At 39.2% G+C, this 21354-nt stretch overlaps 1 protein-coding gene across 14 annotated transcripts in view; it reads right to left on the bottom strand.

Annotated features, from left to right (window-relative positions):
- The window catches only part of DMD (dystrophin), a 2249390-nt gene that overhangs the window by 376742 nt on the left and 1851294 nt on the right, over window positions 1-21354 (bottom strand). For all 14 annotated transcript variants that reach the window (XM_070067426.2, XM_051827673.3, XM_070067427.2 and 11 more), the window contains 2 exons: window positions 10166-10338; window positions 1262-1418 (listed from right to left, as the gene is read on the bottom strand). In XM_070067426.2, the coding sequence (XP_069923527.2) occupies window positions 1262-1418; window positions 10166-10338 (330 nt within the window). The remainder of the gene's footprint in view (window positions 1-1261; window positions 1419-10165; window positions 10339-21354) is intronic.

Genomic DNA, 21354 nt, shown 5'->3' on the forward strand with positions numbered 1-21354 from the left:
GACAGAAATGTAACTCAAAACCAAAGAGAAACAATTGGTCATTGCTGAAGGACTGTAGTGAACAACTTGCTATTCTGAAAATCAGTGAAGTAGAAACTCTGATCTTGCCTATCTAATGTGAGTGACACTCAGGGTACTCAAATAGTAGATGAATGAAAAAAAAATGTCACGGATGTACTGCAGCTAATAAATGAAGGAGTAATGATAGAAATAGTCAATTTTCATCGTGCAACTCCTAGCCAATGAGCATTCAGAACTGCAAAAATTACATACACAAAAGAACAAACTAGGCTTTCTGCATCTCCTAATGATAGGAGAATACACTACGGAACAATCTTGCCAAAAAAGGCCAAACTCTCATATGACCCAATCTGTGGAACTACACTGTTCAATGAGTAACCACTAGCCACACCTGGCTGCCAAGCACTTGGAATACAGTTAGGCTGCACTAAATGCTCTGCAAATGTATATTTCACATTGGTTGCATTTTGAAATGACAATACTAATTGTATTAGAGTTATATAAGTTGTAACCATTAGATGAAACCAGGTAAACTGCACAGAGAAACTCTGTACTATTTTGTAACTTACTGTGAATCAAGGATTACTTCAGAATATATGGTTTTACAAAGGGAGAATTTAAGAGATAAATTGCAGGGGGCAGACCCTATCTTAATTCTCCCTTAGGTTCTAAACAGAAAGCATCTTAAACATTTATGACATATAGGATAGAAATGGAAATCTGATTACTGACTGCATATGTGATACAATGAACTTTATGATATTTTAAAAGTATTGTAGTAGCACTGCAATTACTTATAAAGAGTCCTTATATATTTTAGAGAGACTTCATAAAGTATTTATGAATGGAATGATACATGCCTGCTATTTGCTTCAAAATAATGAGGGAAGGGGTAGCAGTGTAGAAGAAATAAGATTAGCCATGAACTGATGATTACTGAAGTCTCGATGGATACATGGGTGTTTATTATTGTATTCTGTCTCCTTTTATATATGTCCAACAGTTTCCATAGTAAAAACATTTTCCAGATAACCAAAAGAGATGGGCAATTTCTTAAAGGTTATTATTAATGCAGATGCTCTTGACATTTAAAATATAATGGCTTGGATTATTTATAATTGACCCTTGGATGAGAGGAGGAAAGAGGATTTCTATTCAACTTAACTTCAAGCAAGACCAATTTTAAAATAATCACTGAATGCTTATGATGTCCAAGGCACTAGGATGAGAACTGTCCTACCCTGTGTACGTCGTTTTGCTTCTGAACCGCAGGGAAATCGCCCCCCACGGGGGCCTGCCGGTTTAATTCGTCATCCTTCAGCTGTAGCCACACCAGAAGCTCCTGAAGAGAGAGGTGCAGGCGCTTCCACTGGTCAGAACTGGCTTCCAAGTGGGACCTGGAAAATAACAGGAGCAACTACGTCAGCACACGTTGACGGACAACTGATGATGTGAACAATTTCATCAGAGGTACATTCGTTGGTTATTTCCACAGCGGGCTTATATAAACCTCATGTGAACAATATCGCAGTCTTCAATAACGATCTGACTACTTGCTTTTACAGTCATTACATGGGGGCATTTTGATGGAAATTTTGAGGCAAGTTGGTGTCCAGCCATATGCTTATTTGCATGTGTAGAATTCTAAGACTTTGGGCATGGCATGTACACTGCAATCAATTGCTTTTCCCATACTGTTGCAGTCAAGAATTCTTAACGATTTGGGGAGGAAAAAAAAAATGGATCTGGTGGCTAATAAAAAGCGCTCAGTTTTCATGTGACTCATGCTAGTACTGGAATTCTTTCTGCTTTGTGAAATGGAAAGGTCTCTCCCCACGTTCTGACTTTTCCATTTCTGCACCCTGAGCGGCCTTTTCCAGCGACTCCTTCCGTCTGGCGTCTGTTCCTTTTCCTTCTCCTCCTTTCCCCTCTCCCCTTCTTCATTCCTGTGCACCTGGGATTTGTTTTCAGCAAGTTCCAACACTTTCCGCTTTGTTTCCTTCGTGTAAAATGTACCGAGACAACAGCTCACGTGGAAGAGTAAAATCAGACATTTGTCTGAGACATGAATAATTCAGGCAGGACACAGAGTGCTCCGCCATCAACTGGATTTAGAACATCTTAATCCTTAGGAGCCATTTAATAATAGACAAATTAATGATCTGCGCTGTAAAATCCACGTTTCACTCGAGGATGGGAAGTTAAATCAATAAAATAAATCATCAGCCAGAAAACAAAGAGGAAAGGCAGAACAGGAACACGGCTTTATCCCCAGGTAAATCGAGAATCAAGCAGTAGCATTGTTATCAGTGGGTACTAATTAATTCATACAAATTAATGCTGCCTATAACGTAAGTATAATAGTCTCTAATGATGCAAAAATTGACACATAAAGCATAGCAGCCAGGTACAGTACTATTGCCCTGTGGCTACCTGGTGACCTAGCCTGCTAATTTCAAACACAGTTCTTCTGGCCTTACTCGAACAGTATCACCAAATAGTACTTATCTACCAAAATGAAATTGTGCCAAACTTTCTGAGGGAAAATTCAGTGATACATAAAATCTTTAGAATGTACAAATACAATGGCTCACATGCTCAAATTCAAGGAATTTATACTGAGGAAGTAATTTGAAAGGTTTAAGAAGAAAAATGTGATTTATAGCATATTTATTATTGATGCAAAGTAGAAACAACTTAAACTTTCAATAGTAGGGAATTGGCTACATATATAATGGTGAATTCATAGAATGAAACTCCACGTGATGACACAGGCAAATATTTATGGATATAGAAAAGATCAGCATGTCAGTTGCTGAGTGAAAAAGCAAGTTATAAAAATGAATACAGTCTGCTTTTCATTTTTCTAAAACATGTGTGTGTATGTATTTGTGGGTACATGCTTGACTATGCATGAAAAAATTCTAGAATGACAATCAGGTAATCCCTCAGAGGTGGGTGAGCAGGCTATTTACTTCTTCATCTTTTTATTTTTCCGAAATTGTCAAAAAAACTTTGCCTAATGTGCAATATAAACATTATATTCAGAAACACTGAAGGCTTTTCATGAAATAAGAGAGCTCAAGATTCCTGGGGTATTAGTATCTAACAACTGAAACATGAAGTGCCATAAACATCATGAATTAACTACAGTAGAGCACGTAGGTTGCACCCAGTGAGGAGGTCAGGTCTTTTAAATTTCTGTTCCCTCATTCTCTTTCAGCTATCACTTTTCCACGAAAGGCCTAAGTGAGAATTCCCTATGCGGGATTTTAGCTGTTTAATGGCATGTAATGAGCCCTGGTTATAGGGATTCCCTGCGGTGCCAGGAATTTGCAGCTTGGGCCCCTTGAGGGGGAAAGAGGCTGTCAAGCAGGACATTTTGAAAGATAGGCAGAGAAAGGCACAGTCCAGACGTGGAAAACGGCCAATGGTAGAAAAGACACTTATTAAATAAATAGTTATTGAGCGCCTTTAAGTCCTAATGAGGCACTGGGGAGGAGGGAGAGGGGAAGGGAAGGGAGAATATGAAGATGTCTGATGCTTGGCCTCCCTCCCTCTGGAAGACGAGACAAAATGCCCCCGTGGTGGAAGGGTCCAGAGGAACACATGGTGAGGCGTGCCCGTGGGAAGACTTCACGCTATGGCTTTGTTTCTATGAGTGAGCGCTACACCACCCCGTTTTAGGTTAACTGGTGCTAATTATATCAGGGGGTCAATGAACCCTTTTGTGTCCCTTAGGAGAAAAAAAATAGTTCTAAAGGATCCAAGAGAAACTTCATAGCACGTGACAGGGAGGTTTTTAGAAGCCAGAGACAGGAGAGTTTAGAGATTTAACACAGTAGTAGCAGAATGAGGACTTGGACAGTGAAGGGGGGACAACTGCCACGTATATGGGTGAAGGCACTTTTTCCTAAGGCATCTGAGGTATGGGATTGTTCAGCATGTTCAGTCGTCTTAACTACACATCCAGTGGCTATTTCTTTATTTTCCCTCCTAATGCAGAAAAATGAAAGGAAAGTATCATAGAGGGGAAAAACTCAAGCATAAGATTTAGAAAGGACAGAGGACATGGAGTACAGGCTAGACAGGAGATAGAGAATGGCTCCTGATAGAAGAGAACACATACAACGGGATTCAATATAAAGCTGAGGTTCTGAAACTTCGGCGTGCAGAACAAACATTTAAAAAAATAGAAATAGCTGAGTAGCGTGCTTACCATTGAAGCCCTCCTTGAGACAAGCATCTATACTTTTAACAAGATCTTCACACATCTACAGCTGAACCCCAGGACCATTCTTTAGGAAAGGGTTTCTTGAACTATTTCCGATATGCCCTGAACATTACTTGCTGGTCTCTACAGGGCAAATGTGGTATTTGTCAGTGATATGTTTCGAAGATCCAAATGTAACAAAATACTACAAGCTTCGGAAATATTTTTCACCATGGTAAGCTTGGGAAATGCTTTTAAGGCATTGGAAGTGGTGGCCCCATTTTTCATTATATCTGTATATTCCAAATATTACTAAGTGATCAACCTATGTTTCTACTTGGAATATTTCTTCTTGAAAATGCTTCTATGTATTTGTAATGACTTTTTCCCCTGGTTGTATTGTAGTCTATTGGACTGGAAGGATCCTGTGAGACTGCAGCTCCACTCCCTTCTTTTGCAGATGGGGAAGTCAAAATGCAAAGGTATAAAGACAACCGTTGAAGCGCATAACTTGAGCTGCCTTATTTAGACCCAGGAAATAGAAATTACAAACCTTTCTCAAAGGAGGAAATTCTCAACCATATTCATCTCAACCAAATGTTTTAGATCTCTGAGCAAAAAGGCTACTTGCTCATTGTCAAATGTACCCTGTTTACCTCTTTCTACTCAACAGAAAATAAAAGAGGTGGTTTGAAGGGGCACACTTCGCTTACATTCAGTTTCTATTAAACTTTACTAATGAAGACAAGAGCTTTGGGGCTCCTAGCTGTTAACAAGGCAAGAGCTGATCTCTAAAAGGCAGATAATTTCAACAATTTGTATGGTTTTGTAAAATGCAGAACCTTTAGGTGTGTTGCGATATACTGCTTGGTCTTTAAGGAACTCAGTGTCAGGCCTCTAAGAATTATAGGGGCTGATAAAGTGATTGTTATTTCTCTAGATACAGATATTTCAAGTGTGATTTGGTTGATGCCTAGTTTGAAATCCTTAACAAAACTTTACTCTGAAGGGCATGAATTCTTAAAGTAAAATGTGTTATTGAATTCATTTTTCACTTTGCCTTTCTTTATAAAACTAATGATATATCCCTGTATATCTTTGGTACCCTTGTGTAATAAAATAGCACTTAAGCATACAGAAGGAAAAGGTACAAATGCAGAAATAATAAGGAAACACAGAAATAAAATGTGAGGCATGGGGCTTTAAATAAAGAAAGAGAATTAAATCCAAAGAGAAGTAAACATTGCTTTTCAGATGGGCCTTGAACTCCAACATCCAAACATAATTAACATTCCAAGAGCAACAGAAAGAGGTCAGAGATACTCAATGTCCAAGTCGCATTTTTCTCTCAAAGGCAGAAAGACTCAGCCTCCTTTTGTTCTTTCTTTGTTCTCCGCTATAGAACAAACTCTCACTATTCTAACTTCTAATACCAGCTATGCCCCCAGAGATGTACTGCTGCTGTGGACTACATAATATTGGTGTTTTTAGCCTCTCAGATTAATGTTTAAAGTTTCATGAATGTGTATATTTTATATAATACTTACAAGTTTTATGAACAAATGTAAAAATCTCACAGAATTCAAATTTCACTAAAATTATGTTGACAATATATTATACAGATATTATAGTTAACAGTATATACAGTAATCTGGAAAAACTATCTGGTGGCAGATTAAACAGAAGTCTTCCTATATATTTCTTAGGTAAAAAATTCACTTGACCACTTCTCAGTCTGCTAATACCTTAATAATAAAAATGCAAGGTTTGTGGGCATGGAATATTGTAGCATGAGAAACTCTTTCTTTGACTACTCAGCACCCTGATGTTGGATAATGTCACCGATAACTCTGTGTATGTGTGTACCCGTGGACTTGCACATATGCATGCCACTAAATATATTTGACTTCACTACTCTCCCACTTAAGACAGTTAATCTTTTGTTTGATGGCTCTTCATTACCACTATTTACCTCCTTTTCTTACAGCTCTTGTGATGTGGCAATGTATGTATGCAGAACAGATGGCAAATACTTTTCTTGAAAAAAATTGAGATCATTATGCAATTTAATCTTTTCTCCCAAAGATAACTTATTTACTTTCTCTTACACTCTATGTTTTAAATTAATCACTTCCACTTAAATATAAGAACAGCAAGGTAGAAAAATTTAGTAATTTTCCCAGATTTATAAAGTATGGTTGCAGAAATTATAATAATGGAATTATGGAACTGCAAGTGATTTGATCACTCATGTCTCTGGTCAAATCTCTTCATTTAGGTCAGGGAGAAAATTGGATGCAAAAGTAGTTAAATGACTTTCTTAGGATTACAGGTTACTTCAAAAACTTTGTGGAAAATAGAAGTCAAACATAAGTTTATTTTGATACAAACATTTTTTTGAAATCCATGCATATGAAAGGTCTTCAAAAAGTTCATGAAAATGCATATTATGCAAAAACTACAGGAGCTAAAGTTTTTTTTTTTCCTCCACAGAAATTTATCTTTTAACTCTATTTTCTACAAACTTTTAAAAGAAACCTTCATATATGCTAGGTTGTTAGTAACAGTGCCAGAAGAGAAACAAGCTCCTTCAATTGCTAGCCGAGGGCTCTTTCTAGTCTAGCTCACAGATTCATTTTAGCATGTGGAGTTTTTATATTCATCTAACTCAGCTGGAGGCAGCAAACACAGCCCTATGAAGCAATTTATGATTACTGGAAGGAAGTTTTTATCAAGTATAAATTACAATAGTACTAAGAAGATTTAGTGAAAGAATGGCTAGAGAAGGAAGTATCCCCTCTCTCCTCTCTCTCGTTTTTTAAATCTTCCATCTGCTGGTTCATTCCCCAAAAGGCTGCAACATCCGGAGCTGGGGCAAACTGAAGCCAGGAGCCAGGAGCTTCTTCCAGATCTCCCACATGGGTGCAGGAGTCCACAAACTTGAGCTATTCTCAGTTGCTTTTCCAGGTGCATTAGCAGGGAGCTGGATCTGAAGTGGAGCAGCTAGGAATTGAACCAGCATCCATATGGGATGCCTGTGCTGCAGGCTGCGGCTTTACTCATAACACAACATGGCTGGCCCCAAGGAATTACTCCTTATGGGTAATAAAAAAAATTAGGTTCTTATTTTTATCTGGGTGGGGGGGGGGAGAAATGAGAGGAAGAGGTGGCAAGGGGAAGAAGGAGAGAGTGGGGGAGAAGGAGAGAGGGAGAGAGAGTCTTCCTCATCTTCTAGTCACTGGTTTACTCCTCAGATTTCCACAACAGCCAAGCCTGGGTCAGACTGAAGCCAGGAATGGGAAATCCAGTCTGGGTGTCCCATGTGGGTGGCAAGGGACCCAATGACTTGAGCCATTGCCTGCTGCTTCCTAGGGTCTGCATTAGCAGGAAGCTGGTATTGGGAGCAGAGCTGGGCCTGGAATTCAGCACTCTGAGATGGGATACAGGCGTCCCAGCCAGCATCCTAACCTCAAGGCAAGCCCAGCCCGTCATTATGGAATTTGAGTAAAATTTGGAGGATGAGAGGCAAGCTGGTGTTGGAAGCATGAGAACTGACCAATGCACATGGTCACATGGGAAACTGAGGAAACTGTTGCGGATCAAGAATGAGGTCAGAAGGGAGAGTCACCTCGGCTCAGATAATCCATGTTGAGGAGTAATTAGAATGCTTCGTGGCCATAAAGAAAGTGGGGGTAGAGGAAGAACGGAGAAAGGAGAGGGTTAGCAAGGGCTTTCTGGGCATAGTCGGTAGAGAGTGCTTCTTTGAAATGAACCTGCTATTTCCTGTGGATTGAGTGATACCCTTATTTCAAGTAAGTGTCAAGAAAAAAAATGAAATTGCTTTGATGTGAAGAATTACTCATTTTCTTTTCATAAGTGAAGGCTTATAACGCATCCTGTGTTATTAGAGAGGCTTATTTAACAGACAAAACCATTGATCTGAATATTTAAATTCTGGAATTTGCAGCACCTTAGATAAGCTAAGGTAACTGTTTTCTACTTGATTAATGACAGCAAGAATTAAACTGCAGTGGCTGGCATATGGGAAATCGCTGAGAATGAAGAGCCCATATTTTGGCTGACACGCTGTTTGCTGCTTTCAATTCTCCTTTTATTCTATCAAGTTCACATGAAGGAGAGAAAAGGCACTGAGTGGTGATCAGAACAGCTATAGCACCTTGCTTTTTCCGTCCTGTAAAAAAGAGTAACTTTCGTGGCTTTACCTACCAATATCTCTTCTATCTCACACGCTTCATTCCTTTTTAATGACAGATGTTACGAAAGTGGCCCTAGTTATTCCGCACACTGACCTCTCTTAGGAGCGGACACTGTGGAAAGCTAATGGAGCTTCCCTAGCTTTGAAAATGCCATCGTCCATTTCTACCCCAACTCCTCAATCAAAACACTTCATGGACAAAGCAAGGAAGGGAAAATGAGTGCCTGGGAAGCTGGGGTGTGAACACGGGAGGAAAAACCCTTCTAATAAAGCCAATCATCTGCTATGCGGAGAAATCTGCATCTCCATTCCCCCCTTTCAGCGACGATGTCTTTATTTACAAAGGGTTCCTTCTTTCTTCGTCCTCTATGGTGCCATTAAAGGCTTCAAAGCCTGAGTCACACTCCCTGTGTTTAGATCACCGATCTGCCACTCGCTAACTAACTGACTTTATGAACGTCATTTAGCATCTCTGCCTCACCTTCTTGAGATGTAAGAGGAGTATAATAATACAATTTACTTTTCAGGGCTGCTGAGAGCGTTGCATTGGTCAATAAATATAAAACACTTAGGGCACGCGTGGTATGGAGAAGCACCACGTCCATGCTAGTTGCAGTTAGTAGTAGCAGCAGCAGTAGTATTTCATATTAGGTACAGAGTTTTACAACAGTGCTTTTGAATTCATGGAGTCTCAGGTTTCGCCTTCCTTATAGAAGTGAATGTTGTACGTGTTGAAATTCTGAACAATTTAGAAGACCCAGAAAGAAGAAAAAACAACTCCCTTGTATGATCTTCCTACCCAGAGGTAGTAAATGTTCCCTGAATGCAACGCAGCCCCTCGTGATGAGATTCAGTGCAGGGGTCTCTGCACCCACCCCACCCCCCCTTCACTACCGCTCCTTGTGTAGACTCAGAAGAAAGCACAGCACATTTGAACGAAGAGAAGCGAATTAGAAAAAGGAACCCGGCAGAAAGCAGGGAGCCCGGCTTGCCCTCCTGCACTGCCTAGATCCATCCTTCAGGTACCAAGGTCCTAGTGAGGTCTCCGCCCTTCTGTTCCACGGAACCACAGCAGAGCCGCATGGCGGGCGCTCCCTTCGCCTGCCTTCCAAGCTCCCCAGGATGTGTGCATTCACTTCTCAAAAGAAAGCTGGTGCTGAGAAAGGTGCCAAGCAGTAATCAAGGGAGCACAGGACAGCTAACAGCTTTGCTGACAGAGGTTGTGTTTTAACGAAAGCTAACAGATAAGCCAAAGACAGGAGACATGGAGGGGGCTCCACTAAATTGTTAATTATAATCCATTATGGTTTTTAAAGAGTATCTTCTGATGTTCACTTAGAGTAATGCCAAAGAAAGAATTCCACAATAAACATGCATTAATTTTATCACGTTTTGTATAACCCTGTGATAAGCCAAGAGAGAACCTTATGAAATTAGGGTAGCTGTGCTCCTCATTTAAATTCCCTCTAATGTCTTAATACGCATCTCTCCTGTGGTTATAAAACATCACCATTTTAATCTAATCTGAACCCTCAAGTATCATCTCCATACCAAGCAAATGAATGATTCATTTATTCAAAATAAAATGAATCATTCTGAAATTAGGTGATTTACATAAACATATGAGATATTAGCTACTTGTGCTAGGAAAACGAGGGGAATCCTGTCATTTTTAATTCATTTCTGGCTTTTTTTCCCTCCCCATCTTTTCCTACCTAATGTTGAGAGACTTTTTCCGGAGCTCACTCCACTTAAAGTTCATGTTATCCAAACGTCTTTGTAACAGGACAGCTTCATCAGAACCTTCCAGGGATCTCAGGATTTTTTGGCCGTTCTCATCCAGGTTGTGATAGATGTCTGTGTGAGCTTCGATTTCTCCTTGGAGGTCCTACAGGACAACAGGAAGAAGAAATATGCAGAATTACTGAACAAAAGAAACCAGCTATGAATGTGAATTTGGAGAACCACAGAAAACTAAACTGTTAGTTCAAGGGGCATTTCCATCCGGTCAATTAATAAGATAGACCCTAAATGATTTTTCTTGCTATATTGTCTCTTTGTGTTATTACGTATACTGGAAATGGTTATTAGTCATAAGAGGTATATAATTATTTAAATATAATAAATGTGTCCCTTGCCATTAGGAGTTGGAAAGTAATATACCTGTAAATTTAAAAATTTAATCAGCTATTTCTTCTAGTCCAGAGACACAATATATTGTTTTATAAAAGTGACATGAAATGAAATCCCACAATAAAGTATACCCCAGTGTCAATCATGCCTTTCCAATATGGGTCGGGTCATATTTTTCATGTACAGAGTAATCTGCAGACTCGACTCTGACCATAAAAAGTATGGTGCAACAAATAAACAAGGTTGTATTTGGTCCACCGCACCAACATATTAATGGGACTCTGTCATAGGAGAGACTCTTGTTAACAACACACATTAAATTCACCTTAGCATTATAGCATCCTACACAAATCACAGCATCACACGTTTATTACTAAGATTGCCCATCCAAATACTCTCCTATTTTTAGTCTTGGCAGGTGGAAAGTCCATAGGACCTTCGTAAGAGTAACGATAAGAGGTTACACATTCAACTTCCTTTGTATATACACAGAGCAAGAAAATTATCATAGTAGAAGAATCTGACCTTTACATGGTATGTCTTCCTGTGTAACATTTTCAGCTTGAACCGGGGACTACAGCACTGATCCTGTTGCATAGCAATCCCGAGAAAACCCAGAAACTGAAAGAGTCCTGCTTTAAAATGCCAACTTTGCTTACATTCTGTTGACAGAATGAATTTCGGAGTACAGGCCTCACCAGTCAATAATAATAAACGGCCACTTTGTGCTCCGCACTAAACGGTAGCCAGGCGTGTGCATGTGGGAGGGACCTCAAAGAGAGGAGGCCTGGAATATGCAACTGACAGTTTATATTAAACAGCCAACTTTTCTTATCATTTTGCCATTACAAGCCAGAGACATTATAAATTCATTTTATATATGTGTTTCCCTCCTTGTTCCCAGCAGAACGGTCAAAGCCAAGGCAACATTCCTTAGAGAGCTGCCCGGTACCAGCATTCCTTTCTGCCTACACAATGAATGGAGGCTTTGTACATTATCTAACTTGCTCTTAGAGATTTGTATGCTTCTGTTCAACAAGTTTAAAAATTCATTCTGAAGCTCTGAACAATTGGATTGATCTGTGTAACTAGAAAAGTTTTCTCTTTTGCTTTCTCTCTCACTCTTTCTAAAATTGAATTAAATTACTCTGTTGAAGGAAGGGGGAAAGTGGCAGCTCATGTTTCCAGTCACAGCCTCTTAAGATGCAGAATTGTGACTGCTGCAGAAGCAAGGTAGAAGGACAATGAATGTCTCCTGTCACAATTTTGGGCAGCCGAAGTATCACTGATGGACTCTAAAGAGAGCTGTGTCCCATTGTCTCTGACCAAAAGACAGTAAGGGGAATATGGATAGAACCATATCCAGAGGTTGAAAGAAGGGAAATACTAAAATAGATTGAGTAGCATCTATCTCTGCCCCATCAAAACCAGGCTTGTTCTGGAAGGATATAACTTGAATTTGAAACTGGCTGGTGTGATAGAAAACTGTTACTGGACTTCCTGCCTAATGGAATTTGGTCAAATACACATGCATTTCTTGTTTCTATTGTGTTGTTTTTGCTTTATATACATGAATAATGCACCCTAATTTGATACTTCTTCAGAAAAAGAGATGGGGTGCAGGCAGTTGAGGTGATATGGTGCAGCAGGGTAAGCTGCCCTTTGGGACATCTGCATCCCATGTTCAAGTGCCTGGGATTGAGTCCCACCCCTGCTTCTGATTCAGTTTCCTGCTAATGCACCTGAGAGACAGCCGATGATGGCTCAAGTACTGAGTCCCTGACACCCATGTGGTAGGCCCTGTTGGAGTTCCAGGTATCTGGCTTTGGCCTGGCCCAGCCCCGCCCCGGCTGTTAGGGGCAATATGGCAGTGAACCAGTAGATGAAAGTTTCTCTCTCTGCCTTTCAAATACGATTAAATTAAAAACCATTTAAAAAACAAAAACAAAAAAAAAAAAAAAGAAAAATGGACTAATTTATCTAAGTAATTCAAACAAAAAAGCAACCAGGTCCAAGTTCCAGATAATTCCTTCACTTGTCTTTTACTTTACTTTTCTTTTGGTATTTGATTTGCATACTACCTAAAACATCTCAGAGTATGCACTTGGGAGATTGAAGCCAAATTTTTAGCTGTTCAAGAAAGTAAAATATTTTGACAAATAGAATCAGTTTTCTACATTAACACACATATACATGATAGTACATTTGAATTTTTACATCCTGAATTGACAGGAGAGATCCAAACCCAATCATTAACTCCTTAAGATTATATTGTTTCTTTTTTTAAATAGTCATTAGAAGTTCTGTTTTTTTTTTTAAACCAAGAAACCTGTTATTTAAGGTATCCAAGTCTCATGCATTTCATATATAGAAATTTAGGAACACAGTGATTTTTCCTATCCCACCCTCCTTCCCACCTGCCCTCCTACTCTCCTATTCCCATTCTTATTTTTCACAAAGATCCATTTCAATTCACTTTATATACACAAGATTAACCCTACACTGACTTCTGGCTTTAGCTTGGCTCAGTCTCAGCCCTTGCAGGCATTTGCAGAGTGAACCAGTGCAGGGGATCTGTGTAGGTCTGTCTCTTTCCCTGTTTCTCAAATACAAAAATAAATATTTTTAAAATGGCAAATTGAAAAAAGTTAAGCATAACTTGAAGTTATTAACACTTCCTTCATTGAATAAAAAGTGTTTCCCAAGGATAAGTAGGATACTGACTCATTCTCATCTTCATCTTTGCCATGCTCATGTACATTAGATTGTATATAAAGAAAAGAATACATATAAGCATTGATGAACGAGTGTTTACAGAGGACCAACTATTTGTTTAGTCTCTGCAGTAGGAAGTATAAGAGGAAAGAAAATGACAGTTCTAAATTCAGTTTTCCTAAATTGTAGTGAGTGTTTTTACTTGCTTCATTCATATCACCAATTAAATACTATTGAGAATTTCTTTTCAAGTCTCATAGATAGTGGGATGAAAACTACTCCCTTCAGAAATGATGAGATGGTTGAAATAAAGTTTTGGCATTGGCAGGAAGGTAACTCATGTCAATAGCATGTTTGTATGCAACAGATAAAGGGTTAATAACCAGAATCTACAAAGAGATCAAGAAACTCCACAAAAACAAAACAAACAACCCACTTAAGAGATGGGCCAAGGACCTCAATAGACATTTTTCAAAAGAGGAAATCCAAATGGCCAACAGGCACATGAAAAAATGTTCAAGGTCACTAGCAATCAGGGAAATGCAAATCAAAACCACAATGAGGTCTCACCTCACCCCGGTTAGAATGGCTCACATTCAGAAATCTACCAACAACAGATGCTGGCGAGGATGTGGGGAAAAAGGGACACTAACCCACTGTTGGTGGGAATGCAAACTGGTCAAGCCACTATGGAAGTCAGTCTGGAGATTCCTCAGAAACCTGAATATAATCCTACCATTAGACCCAGCCATCCCACTCCTTGGAATTTACCCAAAGGAATTTAAATTGGCAAAGAAAAAAGCGGTCTGCACCCTAATGTTTATTGCAGCACAATTCACAATAGCCAAGACCTGGAACCAACCTAAATGCCCATCAACGGTAGACTGGATAAAGAAATTATGGGATATGTACTCTTTAGAATACTATACCGCAGTAAGAAACAACGAAATCCAGTCATTTGCAACAAAATGAAGGAATCTGGAATACATCATGCTGAGTGAAATAAGCCAGTCCCAAAGGGACAAATATCATATGTTCTCCCTGATCGGTGACAACTGACTGAACACCAAAAAGGAAACCTGTTGAAGTGAAATCGACACTATGAGAAACGGTGACTGGATCAGCATAGCCCTGACTGTTAATGAACAACTTAATACATTATCCCTCTTAGTAGTTTTTTTGTCTGTTCTACTTAATATGACTGGTTTAATTCTGTAATTAATACACAGTTATTCTTAAGTGTTGAAATTTAACTGAAATGTGATCCCTGTTAAACATAAGAGTAGGAATAAGAGAGGGAAGAGATGTACAATTTGGGACATGCTCAAGCTGACTTGCCCCAAATGGTAGAGTTAGAAACATACCAGGGGATTCCAATTCAATCCCATCAAGGTGGCATGTACCAATGCCATCTCACTAGTCCAAGTGATCAATTTCTGTTCACAATTGATCATAATGAAAGGACTAAGAGTCAAAGGGATCACATAAACAAGTCTAGTACCTGCTAATACTAACCGATAGAATAAATAAAGGGGAAGAGTGATCCAACATGGGAAGTGAGATACTCAGCAGACTCATAGAATGGCAGATGTCCTAAACAGCACTCTGGCCTCAGAATCAGCCCTAAAGGCATTTGGATCTGGCTGAAAAGCCCATGAGAGTATTTCAGGCATGGAAAGCCAAGACACTCTGGCAAAAAAAAAAAAAAAAAAAAAAAAAAAAACCACCCTAAATGAAAGATCTCTGTGAGTGAGATCCCAGTGGAAAGAACAGGTCTTCAAAGAAGGAGGTACCTTTCTCTAAAGGGAGGAGAGAACCTCCACTTTGACTATGACCTTGTCTAAACAAGATAAGAGTCAGAGAACTCAAAAGGCTTCCATAGCCTTGGAAACTCATGACTGGAGCATAGGGAGATTACTGATGCCATAAACAGGAGTGTCAATTGGTAAAGTCAACAACAGGAGTCACTGTGCACTTACTCCTCATGTAGGATCTCTGTCCTTAATGTGCTGTACATTGAGATTTAATGCTATAATGAGTACTCAAACAGTATATTTCACTTTGTGTTTCTATGGGGGTGCAAACTGTTGAAATCTTTACTTAATGTATACTAAACTGATCTTCTGTAAAAAAAAAAAAAGAAAAAGAAAAAAAAGAAATTATCAATTCCCAACTTGACTCTCACTGGGATTAAACATGACAATAGGTCTGATCTGATTTCATCATCATTTAAAGAATCATCTATTATTTTTCACTTTATGTTTCTGTGTGGGAGCAAACTGTTGAAATCCTTACTTAATGTATACTAAGCTGATCTTCTGTATATAAAGAGAATCGAAAATGACTCTTGATGTGAATGGAAGGGGAGAGGGAGAGGGAAAGGGGAGGGTTGCGGGTGGGAGGGACGTTATGGGGGGGGGAAGCCATTGTAATCCATAAGCTGTACTTTGGAAATTTATATTCATTAAATAAAAGTTAAAAAAATTGCATGTTTGTGGGTCATCATGGTTTAGAGTGACAAAATGACACATGTACAGTAGCGACTTATGAGTTACAGAGTACATATCCCTTCCTTCTGTTTTGCAGAAGAAAGCACAGAGGCTCAGAGATGTTTAACTGACTTTTCTAAAGCCACAGACCTAGCAAGTGTTCAAACCACAAAGTGGATCCAGTTGTCTTACCTCTAAAGGATCTGGGACTGCATCCACCAATACCTTCGCTATAAGCACTGGATATAATCCACAATATTATCGAAGTTGAACATGGATACTACTAACAAGAGGTTAAAAAAATGACTGTTGAGGGAAAAGCACACTGAAAGACTGCCTTATTGATTTAGGTAGAACATTGACCCACATGGGTTGATTTGGACTGAATGAAAAGGGAGTCCTGACTACCCTTCTCATTTCTCATTTTGCAATCGGGCAGCTGGGACCACTGTGAGCAAAAACTGTTTGCACTGAAAAGGTCTCTTACTACAAAATATTCCTGCGGACAGAACAGAAATTCTTCTATCAGTAATTCATCTCTCTGTCTACAAGAGTCATGTGAACAATGAACTACCCAAAGCAATGGCGTGACACATCGGCACAAGCATAGGTGCACCGTGTGCCTTTGGGATATCAGGCTGTTAGCGAGTTGCCCGGCTACAGGCCTCATGTAGGTTGCTCCGAGAGGGAAGTGAGTGCCAATGAGGGACACAGGGCTCTTCTTTACGGGCTTGCTTACTGGAGCACTTTCTAGCACCAATGGCAGCATGAGTCCTAGGCAGGGAGGACAAATTGCTAGAGCAGGTAGGAAAAATCTACATTTGCATAACACCATGATGACATTTGTCTTAAGAATAAACTAGATTTAGGGATCTCAGAAAAGCAGGAGACTGGTGTGGAGAATTAAGTGGCATGCTCAGAGGGTAGCCAATTTGTACAAAAGGTAATTTTCACAGAAACTTTCAGGAAGTTTTATTGCACTTCTGACTTAACTAGAAAAGGTCACTTAAATCTTAGTTACTGCATTCACGGTATGAAATCTATTTTTTCTTATTCTTGTGATTGTATTCCTCAGGAAGAACAATAACTAATGAACAAAGGAGAAAGGGTATTTGTTATAGAACAACACAAACAATAGCAGCAGCAACAACACATACAAAACTTACTGTACACTAAGCACTCTCCAAACTGCTATACACACACACACGCACGCACACACAGAAAGCTCACTTAATTCTCTCAAATACTCTCCAGCTCAGTCGCTATTATCATCTTCATTTTCCATATAAGAGAATAAACTTATAACGACATTAAATAACAGCACCAAGATCACACAATTAATAAATGATGCAGGCAGATTTCAAACCAAGGCAGTTGAACTTCAGGCACTGCACTGTTAACGGCAAGGCTATATTACCTATGAGTTTTAGTTTGTGGATGGCATTCTTTTTCCTATTAATCATGCTCCCAGTTAATTTTTAGCAAGTCTAGCACCACCATTAGGCAATGAAGAATAACATTGTTTTCAGTACTTAGATACTTAGGTAGCAATTTATATGGTCTTACTAACATGGGGACTGTTAAAAGGACCTAAATCAGTGGATGAAGATATGTCAAAAAAAAAAAAAAACAAAAAAACAAAAACATGAAAGGAGTACACACTTGATCAAGTGATGAAGATGCTGGTTAAGATACCTGTGTCCTGCATTGGAGTACCTGGGTTTGACACATACCTACAACTCCTGACTCTAGATACCTGTTGATGCAGCCCTTGGGAAGCCATAGTGATGGCTCAAGTGACTGATTTCTTGCCATCCACTTGGGAGACCTGGCTCCTGGCAGTGGCCTTGGCCCCGGCCTAGGCTAGGCTACTGAGGTCATTTGGAAAGTGAATTAGTTGATGAGAGTTCTTTCTTTGTCTGTCTGTCTCTTTGCCTCTCAAATTTGTGCCTTCATCCCAAAGAAACACATAGCTTAACATTTTGTGTAATTACAGAGCAAATTTTAGCTGTAAGTACCAAGAAAGTTCACATATGAGACAAGCTCTTTGTTGTACTGTAGTGGCTTGAGGAGTAGTGAGTATTATGTTTCCTCAAGGGCTTTTGCAAACCCCATACTTCTTTCTTTGAGAGTGTAATCTACTCCTCTTGTAACATCTAAGCCTCCAGTGAAATGTCACGGCAGAGTTCGGGTAAATAGTCACAAATCAGACTCCCTCTTTTCTTTCATTTATTAATTGCTTAAGTTTGAAAACTAATCTCTGTGATTTCACGAATAATACCTACCTAATAGGTTGTTTTGAATACTGCATGGACTAATCTTTGTAGAAAACTTTGAACTGTACAAATTATAACTAACGCAAGGCTTATTATTATAAGATAATTATATAGAAATCAAGTTGTAGAAATAGACTTCATGAAGTTATGGGACTTGGCTTGAACCATGAGGATGGATAGGATTGTGAAAGGTAGACGGAAGGGCATATTCCAAGCAGGAATAAGAGCATAGAAATGGCATAATACTGGAATAAGTTTGGTTTATGAGCAGGGACAATGAATCACACAACCTGATTGGAGTGGATGACGAGTTTTTTTTTAATTCATCTGAAAGGCAGAAAGAGGGATAAAGAGAGGGAAGGAAAGAGAATAGAAGAGAGGAACTAAGAGAGGGAGAGAGGGAGAGAGGGAGGGAGGGAGGGAGGGAAAGTTCCCATGTGCTCATTCCCCAAGTGCCCACGATGGCAGTGACTGGGGCTCCAAGGAGCTGGAAACTAAATCCAGGTCTCCCACAGGGGTATCAGGAACTCAATGACTTGAGCCATTACATCTACATACAAAGATCTTCATTGTTAGGAAACTGGAGTAAGGGCTGGCCCCAGGTATCTCACCCAGGTACTGTGAAATGGGACTTGGGCATCTTAACTGGCTCATAAATGTAGGCAATGTTAACCACCTATCTCTAGACAATGAATATTAGGGAGAAATAGAATACAGTCATGTTCCTTAAACTAAGCAGGATGAAAGCCTTCTTCAAGAAAATCACTGAGAATAAAAATTTATAAAGAAAAATACAAAAACAAGATTACTCAATATGAAATTTATGTTATCTCATTTGACAAGTAGAATGATCCATGACATTCCTAAGTAGTAAGACAACTGGGGAAGAATATACAAGTCACAAAACTTTTAATACAAGAAAAATAAAGAAATGAGATACCAAGAATTGGTGCTGCACTCTTCTTTTTCTTATTTGGATAAGCTGCTCCCAAACCTCCTGGATAACAGCATCCACACACTGTCATCCTTGCATTTATGCGATGATTTGTCTTTAAAAAGGAACTCAGTGAATTAATAGAGTCATTATGAAAAACAGTCAGGGGTTTCCTCCGGAAACTAAAAATAGAACTGCCACGTGATTCAGTCATCTCGCTACTGGGTGTATCTCCAAAGGCATTACCACCATGCCCGAGAGAGAGCCGCACTGCCGCATCCATTGCAGCATTTCCCACAACTGCCAACGTACCTGAGCAACCTGGGAACCCATCATGAGATGAACGGATAGAGGAAATGTGTATACACGCTCCGGAGAATACTACTTAGCCTTAAGAGGGGGAAAATCACATCAGACGTGATAACCTGGACGGATCTGGAGGACATTATGGAAGTGAAACAAGCCAGGCCTAGAAAGACAAACCTGTATGATCTCATTTATAGACGCAACCTAAAAAGGGCGAACTTAAACAAGTAGAGAGTAGAATGGTGTTACCAGTAGCTGGGAGGGTTGGATGAGAAAAAGGAAGATGCTGATGAAAGGATACATCATTTCAGTTAGCAGGGAAAGCTTTAGTGATCTACTGCACAGAATGGCAACTATAATAAATAATACACTGCAGATTTCAATATTTCTAAAAGAATAGCTTTTACATGTTTTCGTCAAAAATGATATTCATGTGAGGTAAAGGATTTGCTAAATGGCCTGGTTTAATCATTGCATATTGTAAACATGCACCAAAACATCATACCATACCTGATAAGCACATATAATAAATGTGTCAATTAAAAATAAATTTAAACTTGGGGCTGGCGCTGTGGTGCACCGGGTTAAAGGTTTAGCCTGAAGTGCCCGCATCCCACATGGGTGTCGGTTCAAGACCCGGCTGCTCCACTTCTGATCCAGCTCTCTGCTAAGGCCTGGGAAAGCAGAAGATAGCCCAAGTCCTTGGGCCCCTGCACCCACGTGGGAGACCCAGAAGAAGCTCCTGGCTCCTGGCTTCAGATCGGCATAGCTCTGGCTATATATATAGCATTGGCCTATTGGGGAGTGAACCAGCAGACAGAACACCTCTCTCTCTGACTCTCCTCTCTCTCTCTCTCTGTGTAACTCTGACTTTCAAATAAATAAATAAATCTTTAAAAAATATGTAAACTTAAGAGAGCTTAGCAAATGAAAACTCCCTTATTTTGAATCTAGCTAAGAAACAGACAAGTAAACAAAAAGACATGGAAAGAATAAAACTAAGTGAGGAAATCATCCATAAAACTTCATTAAAGATAAACCATCTCTAATCTTTCCTAAAAGCAGTCAGAATACAAATAATCATAAGACTACTCATTTCTCCTTACTTATTGCCTTTATCTATTTCAAATAAGCTTGACAGGGAGAAAAACATGGTGATCTGATTTCTAAGAATTTAGAAGGTCAAAAGCAGAAGGGTCAAAACAGAAAAGAAGTTATCCTTATGGGGAAACTGAGAGTAGCAAGAAATGACATCTGACAGAGAAGCAGAAAGGCATAAAAGGAGCCGCAGGCACGCATAATTGACCAGGGTCACGCAGTGTGGAAACTAAAAGCCCTACGCTTATTAGTAGCCCTTGAAGGCATCACCTACCTTCACAGCAAAGCCAAGTGATTAATGTTAATGAGGATCCTGAAAGAGCCAGAGAAAGTGGACTTACGGTCAATACACTGTTTCAGAAGGAAGCAAGGTATGGGAAACTCTTCATATGACATTTATCCATTTTGAAAAAGTGTTGGTGCTTTGAAAAAGTTAAATAAAAAAAATAACAAACATACAAAAGCAAAACGCCCTTAGCTTGGTTATCCAAAATGACTCATTTAACATGGGCTCCAAATAGTTGAAGTTTTGAAGTGTACACACACACACACACACATACACACACACACACAACATTTCCAACATTCCATTATGAGAACACAAGAACAGAAATTGAGAGCAAATCTTTAGTTTTTAATTTTTTGGTTTTACATTTTAAAAACTTTTTTATTTATAAGGGAACAATTTTCATGTAGGTCATATATACAGTTTTAACAACATGATACTTTTCACCCTACCCTCCCTCTCCATAAAAATGTAATGTGTAAGAGCAAAATTGACATTTTGAGATTTGATTATTGTTTATAGCCTTTGTCTATAGTTTTCAGGAACAGTGGTTTGTCTACTTATTACTTGGTGAATTCTGTATTTAGTGGGGAGTTAGAATTGTGATCATAAAGAAAATTGAAAGTAGATCATTGTAAAAATTAAGAGCAAAATAAACAGAGGAGGA

The sequence above is a fragment of the Oryctolagus cuniculus genome, chromosome X (genome assembly GCF_051225735.1).
Source record: "Oryctolagus cuniculus isolate XC-2025 breed Fujian yellow rabbit chromosome X, ASM5122573v1, whole genome shotgun sequence".
Classification (NCBI taxonomy): Eukaryota; Metazoa; Chordata; class Mammalia; order Lagomorpha; family Leporidae; genus Oryctolagus; species Oryctolagus cuniculus.